The sequence below is a fragment of the Neoarius graeffei genome, chromosome 2, assembly GCF_027579695.1.
Source record: "Neoarius graeffei isolate fNeoGra1 chromosome 2, fNeoGra1.pri, whole genome shotgun sequence".
Classification (NCBI taxonomy): domain Eukaryota; kingdom Metazoa; phylum Chordata; class Actinopteri; order Siluriformes; family Ariidae; genus Neoarius; species Neoarius graeffei.
The window spans coordinates 28,080,984-28,095,253 of record NC_083570.1 but is presented as its reverse complement, the minus strand read 5'-3'; the positions used below and the strand labels follow the sequence as shown (position 1 = coordinate 28,095,253).

The following is a 14,270-nucleotide window of genomic DNA, read 5'->3' as shown; positions in this document are numbered from 1 at the left end:
ACTTCCACAAACGTGCTGTGAAGATCAGACTTTGATAGATCCCTGTTCTTTAAATAAAACAGGGTGCCCACTCACACCTGATTGTCATCCCATTGATTGAAAACACCTGACTCTAATTTCACCTTCAAATTAACTGCTAATCCTCGAGGTTCACATACTTTTGCCACTCACAGGTATGTAATATTGGATCATTTTCCTCAATAAATAAGTGAAGTATAATATTTTTGTCTCATTTGTTTAACTGGGTTCTCTTTATCTACTTTTAGGACTTGTATGAAAATCTGATGATATTTTAGGTCATATTTATGCAGAAATATAGAAAATTCTAAAGGGTTTACAAACTTTCAACCACCACTGTATATGGTCTATAGTTCACTTAATGGATGCAAATTCATTAGACAATGAACAACTCTGCAATAAACAGTTTCAACCATCCAAATAAGACTTTGTTAAAATTCATAAAGTGATACCCCAAAAATTTGGGTTTCTAATGAAAAATGTCATGGTACATAAAAACAAAATTCACATCATTTCCAGATTCTGTTTCGAGAGACAATATAACATTTGGTATGATCTTCCAAAACAAAAATGATCAACTCTCTCGTAATGTTTGGTTAAGTTTTTTTATACACAAGAATAGAAGCCTAAACTCATCCCCCAAATTTGTTTCTTTCTTGAAGGAATTTAAATTATACTTAAGATCCTTAAAATGTGTAAAAGGAGCAAAAGCAGAAAGATTGTATGATATTTTAAAACATTTTCCAACTGAATTAGATTACTGAGATAAAACTCTATCTTTTCTTGCTTCTTTTTTTTATTGCTCTTTTATTTATTTTTCTACAATAGCATGGCATCAATATTTTCCTCTTGTATGTATGGGTTTTATTAATTTATTTTTTCTTGCTTGTTTACTTGTTTTCCTTTTTTTTCTTTCTACCCATGGACATCTTTAACTACAGCATTTCCTACATAATTTATTTTCAATTTTGTATTATAAGTTGTTTATACTATATTTTTACCAGATGGTTCCCTGTGATAATTTCTCTGTTCTTTGTATTTAATAGGATGATAACATGATGATGTTACCATACTGGTTTTGTACATTTGTACTTTTTCAAGAAAGTGTTATTTTAAAGCAAAAAAGAAAGACAGAAGAGACAGGCCAGAGAAAATGACCGGAAGTGTTCAGAGTTTGGGATTATTTCAAGCTGAAGCAACTCCAGAAATTGTAAAACTGAACTAGTTAACTACAATAGCATGGCATCAATACTTCAGATTTTTTAAATTTTATTTTATGTTGTACAGTGTATCTTTTTCTTTATGCATGTCTGATAACTTTCTGCTGCAAAAATAAATAAATTAATTAATTTAAAAAAAAATTTTTCCCCAGCTTGGAATCAATGAAGTAAATCTATCTATCTAATATCTCAGCAGAAAGTATCCAATCCACAGAGCGGAAGTTGATGCAAGGTAACATTAGCATCAGCATTTAACGTAAATCAATGTGATTTTATTTGAGATGAAGGCTAGTAAAGAATGAACTTTAATTATGACTCCATTTAATGGTGAGTTAAGAACTTAAATCAATATGGTGGCTAGTTATGATGTTCATAAGTTATCTCCATTTTGTTCAAGAAAATAACCATTATACCTAAACCTCAGGGCGGCACGGTGGTGTAGTGGTTAGCGCTGTCGCCTCACAGCAAGAAGGTCCTGGGTTCGAGCCCCGGGGCCGGCGAGGGCCTTTCTGTGTGGAGTTTGCATGTTCTCCCCGTGTCCGCGTGGGTTTCCTCCGGGTGCTCCGGTTTCCCCCACAGTCCAAAGACATGCAGGTTAGGTTAACTGGTGACTCTAAATTGACCGTAGGTGTGAATGTGAGTGTGAATGGTTGTCTGTGTCTGTGTGTCAGCCCTGTGATGACCTGGCGACTTGTCCAGGGTGTACCCCGCCTTTCGCCCGTAGTCAGCTGGGATAGGCTCCAGCTTGCCTGCGACCCTGTAGAAGGATAAAGCGGCTAGAGATAATGAGATGAGATGAGATGAAAAGTTAACTTTTTGGCTTTTATTTTTATTTTTTTTAATCAAACATCGCTTCTTGTGGGGACCATCCAAATGTCCCCACAACGTCAAAATTGTCACATTTTACTATCCTTGTGGGGATATTTGGTCTTCTATAGTATAAAAATATGCACACGCTAATATGTTGAGCCATTTAAGGAGGTGTCTTCTCATGAATAATGCTCATTACATGTTGGTTTTGTAAAAGCACTCAGAAGAAAAACAAGCGATCAAGGCTGGACTGAGAATCTATACATACTATTTCCTGTCTACTTCCTTTTTGCTTCCTACAAACGCCACAAAGTCTTCTGAGAAGAACATAAAGGTTTACATTATATCTGAGCTATAGTTGGGCTGAAACATTCAGTTATGAAGGTTACATTGCACAAATTGAAGACAGTGTGTGTTTATTTATTATGCCTTAGTTTTAAATTGTCTGTATACCTTTTTTCCAAGTAATTAGAATTTTTTAATGTGTTTGCATTTTAAACATTTTCTTTGAAACCCAGAATGTAATATGGCACTTAAATGCATTAAACTGGTTTACTTTTGACATATTATTGTATGCAATTTAAGCAATAAAAATGTTACCAATTATTTCTTCATTTTAAGATACCTGTCTTATTTTCTCTTTTGTATATTTACTATTGCTCTTTAATAAAGCAAAGGTATTTCTTATCTGAATAATTGGTAAAATACCCGATTACTAAAATGATCAATAGCTGCAGCTCGAATCAAAACACAAACTACTACGGTTTGAATTATTGCTCCATATACAAGTCCATATAAAAGTAGTTTTCTTTTGAACCATGCAAAGAGTGAGAGAAGGAGAATGAAATCCTGATTGGATCTTCTGTGACTCTGCCTGGTGTTTATATTTTCCTGATAGAAAATTAGACTTTTAATTTTTTCTTTTGATTTTTACTTTTTTCCCTTTATTTTTCATTTTGCTTCTTTCAACCAATGCATCGTTAAAACCAGTTTATTGAATAAGCCTTAAATAAATCAGATACAGCATTTTGTAACAAATTTGTTTATTTATTCAAGAATGCTTGTTGCATAAAAATGATAAACCTGAAAACCATTTTAACCAAAACAAACTAAACATAAACACTATATTCCAGCAAAATAACTCTTTAAGTAACAGATTTATTTAATGCCACAATGTTGCAGAAAGGTTTGCTTTAAAGTTAACACATTAAAGGAATGGTGCTGTGTGAACAAGACCATTAAGCAGTAACCATACAATAAACTAAAATCAACCTTTTTTTCTGCATTTGGGCATGAGACATGGCTGAAACGGTAAGTTCCATTCTGAATGATAAATGGAAAATAATATAAAATAATACATCAATGAGTAAAAGAGTAAATGGGATTAAGTACTAAAGGTTGTCATTCATTTTTCTATTTGGATTTTTCAAAGGAAAGACCAGAAAAAAAGGGGCATATTTGACCCATAAACAGCCTATGATCGTGTCTGTTACACAGAAGAATAATAAATGATACCAGCAGAAACTCTTCAAAATATGTAGAACTGTATTTCTATTAACACTGGCTAACCAGATTTTACCCCCTAATAACTGCCAGGGGCAGTGTCTAACATCCCTGGTTCAATTACTGAGTTCTTTATAGCATGAGCAGAATCAGTAAGGAGGTGGAAACACAATGGACAATGTCCCAGAGACCTATTTACCTGTGCTAAAGAGACAATGAGTTGACATTGTGTTGGCAAAGAGGTCCACCTGTGCCTGGCTGAATTGCTACCAGATCTGCTGCTCCCTTGGTCACGTGACTGTAAGGAAACCTCTGTCCTTATTCTGAATTACAAAAAAAAAAGTTGAACAGCATCGTCCTGCCTGCAGTTCCTGCCATTCATTGGTGGGTTGCATGGGATCCACAGTGGACTGGGGACATCCCAGAAACATGAGTGTGAGATCTCCCTGTGCTATGGTTCTGACAAAGCCTGTAAAGTTTCAGAGGACGTCGGATCATTGGTTGAGCATGGCAACTTACTGGTGCTGTGTGGATGAACTACTTTTTATTGACACTTGATGTCAATCCAAAGCCTGAATTTTCCTATCAAAGGCTTCTTTGGCAACAGACCCAAAGAACAAGTAGGCAGGATCGTTTGTTCGGCATGCTTCTGGAAGTGAGGACTGTGCCAGTTAAAACTGGTGCTATGTTTAAACCAGTTGGTGGAGTGTTTTCCATTCTCCCAGGCTGTCAAAAGCAAGGCTTTGGTCAACTCTTTTGAGTCTGAAGTTGAGTGATCCAGCTCAGCTGCCAGTTCATCCCCCATATGGAAGAGTCTCTTGGATGCAGATATGGGGGGCTTGGTCCCTGAGGTATTAGGAGAGCTGCACTGAAGTCTGTGAGTCATATGTGGCTTTAGCCCTAAAATTATCAAGCTGTGTCTTATGTCAAGCCACATACTATGAGAGCACTTCGAAATGTTCCTTGGGCTCTTCGGCTTCATGCCAAATATTTGGAGCTAGTTGTCTGATCAGGTTGGGTCCCGAGAAATTAAGGATTTGCGTTTGGCACAGGGAGTCACTGAGCAGTAGGCACACAGCTTGTGTGGCTGTTCTTGGACTCGAGAACAAGTCCATGGGAGTTTGAGCTGCATACAGCTTGGTCACTGGAATTGTGAGCTGTGGGTCTGTGAGCTGAGGAGGTGAGCAGTGAGTCGATGTGCCAGGTTATTTGCAGGGCAAGAGAGAATGGCAGAAACACATACTCCAGTTCTGTGAGTACTCACAGTTCAGTCCACTAGTGTGGCTATAGCAGCTGCTCTGAGCTAACAGGATTTCAGGTAGCCATGGGTGGAAGGCAAGTAGTTTCTGAATTAATATGCTGAGAAAAACAGAGTCCATAGTCGCAAGCACAGACGCAAGGCTACACAGGTTGGCTCCAATATCTACATGCAGTCTGGCATGCATAGGCAAGTAGAGACAATGAAAAAAAGTGATGAAGGTTTTTGTAACAAATACAATGTCACTTATACTGCTTTTCAATCAACAGGGAACAGGTTCTTGAAAGGGTTCCATTCAGGATTCTTTGAACCTTGGTGCCAGCTAATGAACCAGCCCATGTTTCCACCTGTTTTGAGCAGAACCATTGTAATCAAGGATGCATTATCAACAGAGGATGTTGCACAGGGAAGTAAACAATCCTTGACTTGCAAGTGACATCAAAGCAAAATAGAAACCCAGATGTCAGCCATGTTGGTGGAGATACAAATGCGGGGTCAAGCGACACTCCATACAAAACATAGTCACACGTGCGCAACTCTCTTTGTTTTTCCACTGCTTTAATCGTTCTTTTAGCTATGCCACATCTTTGTGCTGTATATGGTTGTGGTCACAACAGTACTCGTGACCGTGGCATGTTCCGATTTTTTAGAATTCCATCCGTGATTCGGAAACAGGGCAAGGAAACTCTGAGGCTTAGTATGGAGAGGAGACGAGGGGATCAGGACACTTCGTCCAATGACTATTTCATCCGATAGTTAAGACATTTCGTCCAAAGCCTTTTTCATATGCACTATCAATTATTTTATATTTCAGGTATTCCAGTGTTCACGAACAAAAGCCCTGCGAGAGCGCTGCTTGGCGCCTAAAGATTTAACCTGATCCAGCCGGCTTTAAAAATTAATAACTCGGCCAACAGAGCTCACAGCGAAGCCAAATTTTACAGGCTCCCTCTAAGCCTCCCCCTTCGAAAGAGCATGGCCTCGGGTCAGCAGGACCGTGCCTCGGCTCGGGATTTGCAAACGAAGCCTCCGCAAGAGCGCTGCTCCGTGCTTAAAGATTTAATATGATCCAGCCGGAAACAAAGACATGCAAGCGAGCAGCCTGCAATGACAAGGGAGTTAAACTCATTGATAATTGATAGTGCATATGAAAAAAGCTTTGGACAAAATGTCTTAACTATTGGACGAAATGGTCATTAGACGAAATTACCTATATTCGTACTTGATGGTCGGTAGAAGCGTCTTATCTTCAGAAAAGTCTGACTTTTTAAAATAATATGGGTCAAAACCACACATATCTATCTTTGCTCGACCGTTCAAATCGTCGTAATACTGAGAAAATTCAGCATTGTTTACAGACACGCTTTCAGCGGCTGCCATCCTAGTTGCTTTGTATATCCACCATCATGGCGGATGCTCATGACGTAGCACATTTTGCAAGTCATCTATAATAGCAAGATGGTAGATCATATTTATTATCTGCAAGCTTTTGTTCTGTTATTGCATGTATTTTTCAATCCAAAAAATAAACATGGACCAACTATGAATAAGACAGAGAAACTCTCCATCTAATAACTGGAAAAAAGTCATTAAAATGAAAAAAAAAAAAAAAGGTTGAGATGCCCTGAACAGTTAAAAATTGATGCGCAAATCAGAATAGGAACCTGTTCTCTTGGTGGAAAAGGGGTACTAATGACATGCATATCCAGGTTAGACACCAGCTTTGCCAGGTAGAAGGGGTGAAATAGAACAACACACATCTGATGCACACTCATGCTGCAGATGTTTGTGTATGTGCTTACAGTGACTGCTGTTAACCTGAACTCCCGGGGGGGGAGGAACACAGTGAGGAGCAAGAATGGCAAAAGTACAACTCTACACACATTATACTCAGCTTTGTTTTTCTGTACATGTAGTGCATACATGACCTTTGTTATACCGAAGGCAGAGCATATAAAACGCGGATCGTATTTTTTAAATTAAAAAAAACTCAGTTGATTTACAGTACATAATCTCCAAATGAATGCTGGTATCCCTTTGACACCAAAAAGTATTATCTGTGATAATTTGGCCTTGTGTCAAGTCTAATTGTTGAGCCCTTGCTTATAACTTATTTAACGTAATGCCAGAAGGACAGCAGTTCTAAAGTCTAAAAGCTGCCCAACTTATGAGGGTCTTTGTGACTTAGTTTGTCTACATCTGATGAATGTACATACACTCACTGTTTGAAAGTTTGTCCAAAAAAGTAATCCTTAGCCCAAACATGCGCTGAAGATATGTTTGCATCTATAGTAAAAGTGTAGGAATGTAATGCAGTAGATCAAATGTGTATTTGTGTGTAAGTTGATGGGGCTATGTGTAGTTTGGATTGTGTGGGTCATATTCCTGTTTTACTCGGACACTGGATCTTGTATCCCACTCTGTATGCTTGGAGATACACACGTGCTTGATTTATCCTGTAAAAACAAAAAATGCAGCCTTTGAATGTGTGTGTATTGTTGCATGTATTTTTTACTTGTACAGTACCCTCCACAATTATTGGCACCCCTTGTAAAGATTAGTAAAAAGGGTTAGAAAAAAAATCCACTTTTGGTGAAGTATTTCCAGGGGTGCCAATAATTGTGGCACATGTGTTTTTGTTAAATTATTTCTTGATGATAGATTTGTTTTTCTCTGAATAAATTTTTTCAATTAAAGGTTGGATTTTTCTCATTTTTTCACTGAGAGACAAAGCTACTTCACTAAAAGGTGGATTTTTTTCTCCAACTCTTTTTACTAATCTTTATTAAGGGTGCCAATAATTGTGGAATACACTATATGCATGTGAAACAGATCCATGCGTTTTACCTGTACTTGGTGCAGAGCAGGACCCCTAGAGGTCCACAGCGATCTACATAACTTTCTTTAAAACCTTTGCGCACTGCTCGAGCCATGCTGACTATTGTGGTCACCACTGGACAAGTCCTGAGAAAAAGAGAGGTACTTGGTAACAGCTGGTTGTGATCTTAGAAAGATCTTAGAAGGCTGAAATCTAATGTCTATCAATAGCCTGACAATAAAATGAAACAATTAAGGTCAAGCAACATATTTCATGAGATCTCACTGATTGGAACAATAAGAACGATGTGGCACAAACTATTACACACTAGCAGGCTCACTCACTTAAAATCAGAAAGGCAACTGTATTTTGTTTGATTTTGTGTTTGTCTGTAATGCCCTGATAGCATGCCAGACCAAAAACCAAGCCATGAAGTCCAGGGAACACTCTGTACACCTCGACAATCAAATTGTCAAAACATAGACCTAGGCAAAGGTATAAAACCATTTTCTAAAGTTCTGACTGATCTCAGGAGCACAGGATCATTGTGAAATGGAAGAGGTTTGGAACCACGAGGACTTTTCCTAGAGCTAACCCTCCAGACAAACTCAGTACAAACAGGACAGAACAGCCTTGTGACTAAGAACACAATGGCCAGTGTAATAGAGAGCTTCAGAAGTCTTCTATATAGATGGAACAACCTAATGGAAGGACAACTATCTCAGAAATACTCCATCAGCCAGGCATGGTAGAGCAGCTAGACAGAAACATAAAAGGCATATGGGAATCACTTGAAGAGCTCTTAGAGAATGGGAGGGAATTCACTGGTATTATGAGATAAAAATGGAACTTTCTGGGATGAAATCCAACTGCTGCAACCAGGTACTGCTCATCAACTAGCTATGATCAATCCAGAGGTGAAGCACGGTGGTGGCAACATCATTTTATGGGGTGCTTCTCATTCCCTCAATCAAGGGAAGGATGAATGCAGTCAAATCCAAAGAGACCTTGAAGAAAACCTGCTCTAGTGCACACAACTTGCACTGAGCATGATGACGACCCAAAACAGATAACCAAGACGATGTTAGAGTTGTTTCAGGAAAAGTCTCTGAATGTCTTCCAAGTGGCCCAGCCAAAGCCTAGACTTAAACTCCATAGAACATCTGTGGAGATACCTGAACATGGCAGTTCACAGTTGCCAATGATTAGTCAACAGAACATGAGTGGCAACGGTACTTACAGCTTCTCACACCGCAGGCCACTGGTCCCTGTTGGGCAGGTGCAAGTATTATGAGGGCTGCAGGTGCCACCGTGCTGGCAGGGTGGCACACAGGGCATAGTCACAGCTAAAGACATCCACACACACATTTACAATGAGACATGGTCAAAAATGAAGACAAGATTTCCAAATATGTTAAAAATCTTACTAAAACTTAGAGCCATAGACCCTTTCAAGTCAAGATGATCATTTTGGGGGCAAAAATAAGCATGTGAAAATACGCAGACCTGTTTCACAGAGATCTCCTGTAAAGCCAATGGAGCATCGACACCTGTTGAGTCCCACACATTCTCCACCATTGTTACAGGGCTTCACACATAGCACTGGTTCTGAGAAAACATGGATATACAGATGGAAGTATGTAGGTATATGCAGTATGTGATATTGTGTGTGTGCGCGCGTACCTATCTGACAGCGAGCTCCCTGCCAGGCTCCTGCACAGCTACAGGTGTTGACATCCACACACCTCCCACCATTCAGACAAGGAGGAGTACACAGAGCTAAACACAAATTCAGATTTCGAGTAATAGACATCACATACCCGAAACCAATTTCCTCCTGAGAAAAAGAGGATCTTCTGGCAATATGTGGTATGCAACAATGCAGTAATGCTCAGCAGCTGCTATTAAATTAAATGCAAATTAAATAAGTTAATAAATAAGATGGTCAAATTATAACAATGAAATCTTGTAGCAGCCTTTATTCCTGCAGTGAGTTATCCCCTGTCAATCACAGCAGCACTAAGCCAATCGTGGGCATCCGTGACTGCATGTGTTCGGAAGAGGGTGGTGTGCAGAAGCAACACCATATTAGGACCATGCATTGTTGCCATCGTTAGATTTGGAATCCCATGGGCACGCCTTCTCATTTGTCACTGGCCACTGTCATTATTAATGTGAAACAGTTTTAGCAGATGTTTCCCCTGCAGTTTATTTGAGCTGTGTATTTCAGTAAGTATCCATCCATCCATTATCTGTAACCGCTTATCCTGTACAGGGTCGCAGGCAAGCTGGAGCCTATCCCAGCTGACTGTGGGCGAAAGGCGGGGTACACCCTGGACAAGTCGCCAGGTCATCACAGGGCTGACACACAGAGACAAACAACCATTCACACTCATTCACACCTACGGTCAATTTAGAGCCACCAATTAGCCTAACCTGCATGTCTTTGGACTGTGGAGGAAACCGGAGCACCCAGAGGAAACCCACGCAGACACAGGGAGAACATGCAAACTCCACACAGAAAGGCCCCTGTCAGGCACTGGGCTCGAACCCAGAACCTTCCTGCTGTGAGGCGACAGTGTGAACCACTACATCACCGTGCCGCCCCTCAGTTAGTATTCCAGTAAATTTTATTCAAACTACCCTGGACAGGATAGAATTTCATACGTGCTGAATCAAATTATTCTCACTCGGCATGAAGAGAGACCCAGTCCATAACCAGGAAATGTGGGAATCAGTGGGACACAATACCACACCACTTGTCTTCAGAACATCACTATAGGAATAAGTGGGGCCACAAAAATAATATACTCACGAGTGAGACACTGCAGGCCAGTATAATCAGAAGGACACTGGCAGACGTTAGGAGCTACACAGCGACCACCGTTCCCACATGGCAGCTCACATACAGCTTTAGAACACAAACAAGCAAAATAATTCATACAGGTTTTAAAAAAAAATGGCTACAGCTAGTCATTTCTCTCAAACGCATGCACAAGCATAGGCTTGTGCATGTGTTTGAAAGAAATGTGTTCGTCAAGCAGAAAGTATTTTTCGGTCTAGTGGTGTCAAACTCACCCTGGGCTACATTTAATATGTATTTTGCACCTATTGTAATAATCTTTTTCTCCAACCTCAGTATGGTCATGAATCTGTTTGCCATATTTTCTACATTGTATAACAATACTGAAGACATCAAAACTACCAAATAACATATGAAACATACAGTTGTGGTCAGAAGTTTACATACAGTGACATGAATGTCATCTTGGATATGAATGTCATGGCAATATTTGGGCTTTCAGTAATTTCTTTGAACTGTTCTTTTTCTGTGGCAGAATGTACAGCATACATCTTTAATTTAAAAAACAACAATAACAGAATTTGGTGCACAAGTTTGAATTTTATTTGGGTTTTCTGAAATCAACACAGGGCCAAAATTATACATACAGAGTCAAAAATTTACACACACTCACTTAAATTATTAATTCAGAGGTGCTGAAACTTCCAAAATGTCTCTTATCTTGCCAAGGCCAAGGTCTCTTAACTTCCTGTTAGTGATCAGGATTGACTACAGCTGGTAGTTTCTCTGTGCCTTCATAAAAAGGGTTTGTTTACAGCACTCATTGGATTGACCAACACACAGTAAAATGGGAAAGTCCAAGGAGCTCAGTGCAGATCTGAGAAAGAGGATCGCAGATGTGCACAACTCCGGAATGTCTCTTGGAGCCATTTCTAAACAACTGCAAATTCCAAGATCAGTTCAAACAATTGTATCCAAGTTATTGTGAGATTTGCCAAGCCACTTTGCTTCAAGAAAACCCAAACTGTCACCCTCAGCTGAAAGGAAATTGGTTCGGATGGTCAGGAACCACCAAGGCACAGCCCTGCCATGAACTGGTAGCTAATGGAGCAGTTTCTAGAGTTCAGATCACCATGGACTAAGAGGCCGCTTTCCAAGAAATAACACCCTGCTCCAAAATTGACACCTTCAAGCTTAACTTAACAAGGAAAAAGCCTTCTGGAGGATAGCTGTATGGTCAGATGAGACAACGATTGAGTTGTTTGACCACAATGACCACCATGTACAGATGGACGCTGTACCAGCTGGTGGTGGTGGTAGGATCATCATGCTCTGGGGCTGTTTTGCTGCCAGTGGAACTGGTTCATTGCACAAAGTGGATGAAGGAATGAAGGAGGACTACCTCAGGATTCTTCAGCATAAACCATCAGAAACTTGAACACGACTTGAGAGATACAACAGGACAGTGAACCCAAACACACATCAGAGCTGGTTGTGGAGGATAAAGCAGGCTAATATTATGCTTAAAACAAGTCCTGACTTCAACCCTGTTGAAAATATATGGATCGTGCTTATAAGTTGAGTCCATGCCAAGAAAAAAAAACAAATTTAATTGAACTCTACCAATTCTACCATGAAGAGTTGTGAAATATCCAACCAGAATTCTGCCAGAAGCTTGTTCATGGTAAACAAAAATGTTTGGTCAAGGTGAATCTTGCGAAGAGACATTTTACCCAAATATTAGGTGTGCTGTATGTATATTTTTGACCCTGTATGTATAATTTTGACCCTGTGTTGATTTCAGAAAACCCAAAGAAAATTAAAACTTGTGCACCAAATTCTGTTATTGTTGTTTTTTAAATTAAAGATGTATGCTGTACATTCTGCCACAGAAAATAACAGTTCAAAGAAATTACTGAAAGCCCAAATATTGCCATGACATTCATATCCCTGTGTAGTAAAAATAAACGACAGTCCATCATTACTATAAGGCATGAAATGTCTTTTAATTCATAAAAATAACCAAAAAAACATTGACTTGGAAAGTGTGTCCAAAGTTTGCACTGGTACTGTTCATGCATCAAACTTGGCAGAATTGTCAGGAATCTAAAAGGATTCTGTCAATGGGAACGCAAAAAGAAAGATTTAACTGGGTGATTATTTGGTTGGACATTATTTTACTGAATAAATTGATTTTCGTGCATCATCACACTCATTACTTGACAAGTTCATTTCTGCTCTTAGACCATATTTCTCTGTGCGAAGGGGGAGTTAGTAATCTACCTGTATGGCAACCCTCTCCAGTCCAGCCAGGACGACACAGACAAGTGTTCCAGCGCATACAAGTCCCGCCATGAGCACAGGGTGGTGAGCACATGGCTGTTTTTAACAAATACACACATTTATGATATTAAAAATACACCAATTATGAATAACACACAACCTGTCTCACATAATTGCTCACTGTACCTGAGCAGCCAGGACCTGGGTAGCCAACAGGGCAGTCACAGGTGTTGGGTGTGACACATACGCCGTAATTCTGACATGTAGGTTCACACACCGCTAAGAGAAGATGAGGGAGCAAGAGAGAAAGAGAGGACGAATAAGAACTTGGGGCTGAGAATAACTGAACAAAAGTCTACATGAGTACTGGCTAGGGAAGACTCACGTTGGCATTTGGTGAGATCATCTGTACGAGGTTCGAACCCAGGCTTGCAGGTACAGTTAAAACTGCCTGCCTGATTCAAACACACTTGTTCACAACCCCCATTAAACATCATACACTCATCCATGTCTACAGATGGAGTGAAAGAAAGAATGAAAGAGATTCAAATGAGGCTCGATGTTAAAGCCTGACCTAACCCATCAGTTATTAACAGGTGTGTGTGTGTGTGTCAGTTATTTGTTGGTACCAAGACATGTTCTTTGGTCAGTGGCCAGCTCCCAACCCTCTCTGCAGCTACACTTCACATGTCCCTCAGCTCCCAGAGAGCATAACTGATCACAGCCGCCATTCCGCATGGCACATGAAGTGATGTCTACCAGAAATAGAATACAAACATACATGCAGAGACACATACACATTATTTTCAATCCTTTAAATATTAATATTACTGTACAAAATAAAATCTGTTTCTGAGTTAACACTCAGGGACAGTTGCACCCATTTGGGCCAATTTGGCAGCTTTTCAAAGAATGGCCTTTCTAGTAATTTTCAACTTGAGTCATTTACACACTTAATCAAGTAATGGATTGATCAATATTTAAAATGAAATCTGACATGAAATTATTTGCTTTTCAACTGAATAACACAAGCAAAGCAATTGTATTTTGTACTAGAATAACCATGCAATGTCAATGCACAGATTTTATACTGTAACAAACCAAAATAAACCAAATGTATGTAATGAAATGCATGTGCTCCTAAGACTATCCCAGTATAAACCCCTGTTTGGCGTACACTCATTGTGTGTTATTATGTTTATTATTTGACTTTTTTGAACTGCACATAATGACACCTGAATGTTTTCTGTGCACTTTCTGTATTGAAAGGCATTTTTGTAGTTGCTATTAAGCGTAGACAAGTTGCATCTGGAAAATTCATTTTCCACTGAGTTCACTGAATGCCTCTTGTTCATTGTACTGTATGTGGTTGTGTGGCAGAAGTGACCTCAGAACTATAGACAGCACAGCAGGTGAGGCTTATTTTAATGTGTCATTCCAGCACATGACCCGACAGTACAATCTACTGAAATGTACAGTGGGGCAAAAAAGTATTTAGTCAGTCACCAATTGTGCAAGTTCTCCCACTTAAAAAGATGAGAGAGGCCTGTAATTTCC

At 39.5% G+C, this 14,270-nt stretch overlaps 1 protein-coding gene across 2 annotated transcripts in view; it reads right to left on the bottom strand.

Moving 5' to 3' along the window:
• Positions 1-3,137: 3,137 nt before the first annotated feature.
• si:ch211-221n20.8 (uncharacterized protein LOC100034409 homolog) overlaps positions 3,138-14,270 on the bottom strand; it is a 48,668-nt gene continuing 37,535 nt past the window's right edge. The window contains exons 13-22 of one of the 2 annotated variants that reach the window (XM_060914047.1): positions 13,343-13,468; positions 13,099-13,224; positions 12,900-12,992; positions 12,714-12,809; positions 10,443-10,538; positions 9,311-9,406; positions 9,134-9,235; positions 8,868-8,973; positions 7,657-7,773; positions 3,138-7,265 (exon numbers count right to left, since the gene is read on the bottom strand). In XM_060914047.1, coding sequence (XP_060770030.1) covers positions 7,187-7,265; positions 7,657-7,773; positions 8,868-8,973; positions 9,134-9,235; positions 9,311-9,406; positions 10,443-10,538; positions 12,714-12,809; positions 12,900-12,992; positions 13,099-13,224; positions 13,343-13,468 — 1,037 coding nt within the window. In that variant the 3' untranslated portion in view covers positions 3,138-7,186. Of the gene's footprint in view, positions 7,266-7,656; positions 7,774-8,867; positions 8,974-9,133; positions 9,407-10,442; positions 10,539-12,713; positions 12,810-12,899; positions 12,993-13,098; positions 13,225-13,342; positions 13,469-14,270 lie in introns of both variants that reach the window. The other variant, XM_060914048.1, reaches the window with a different exon arrangement.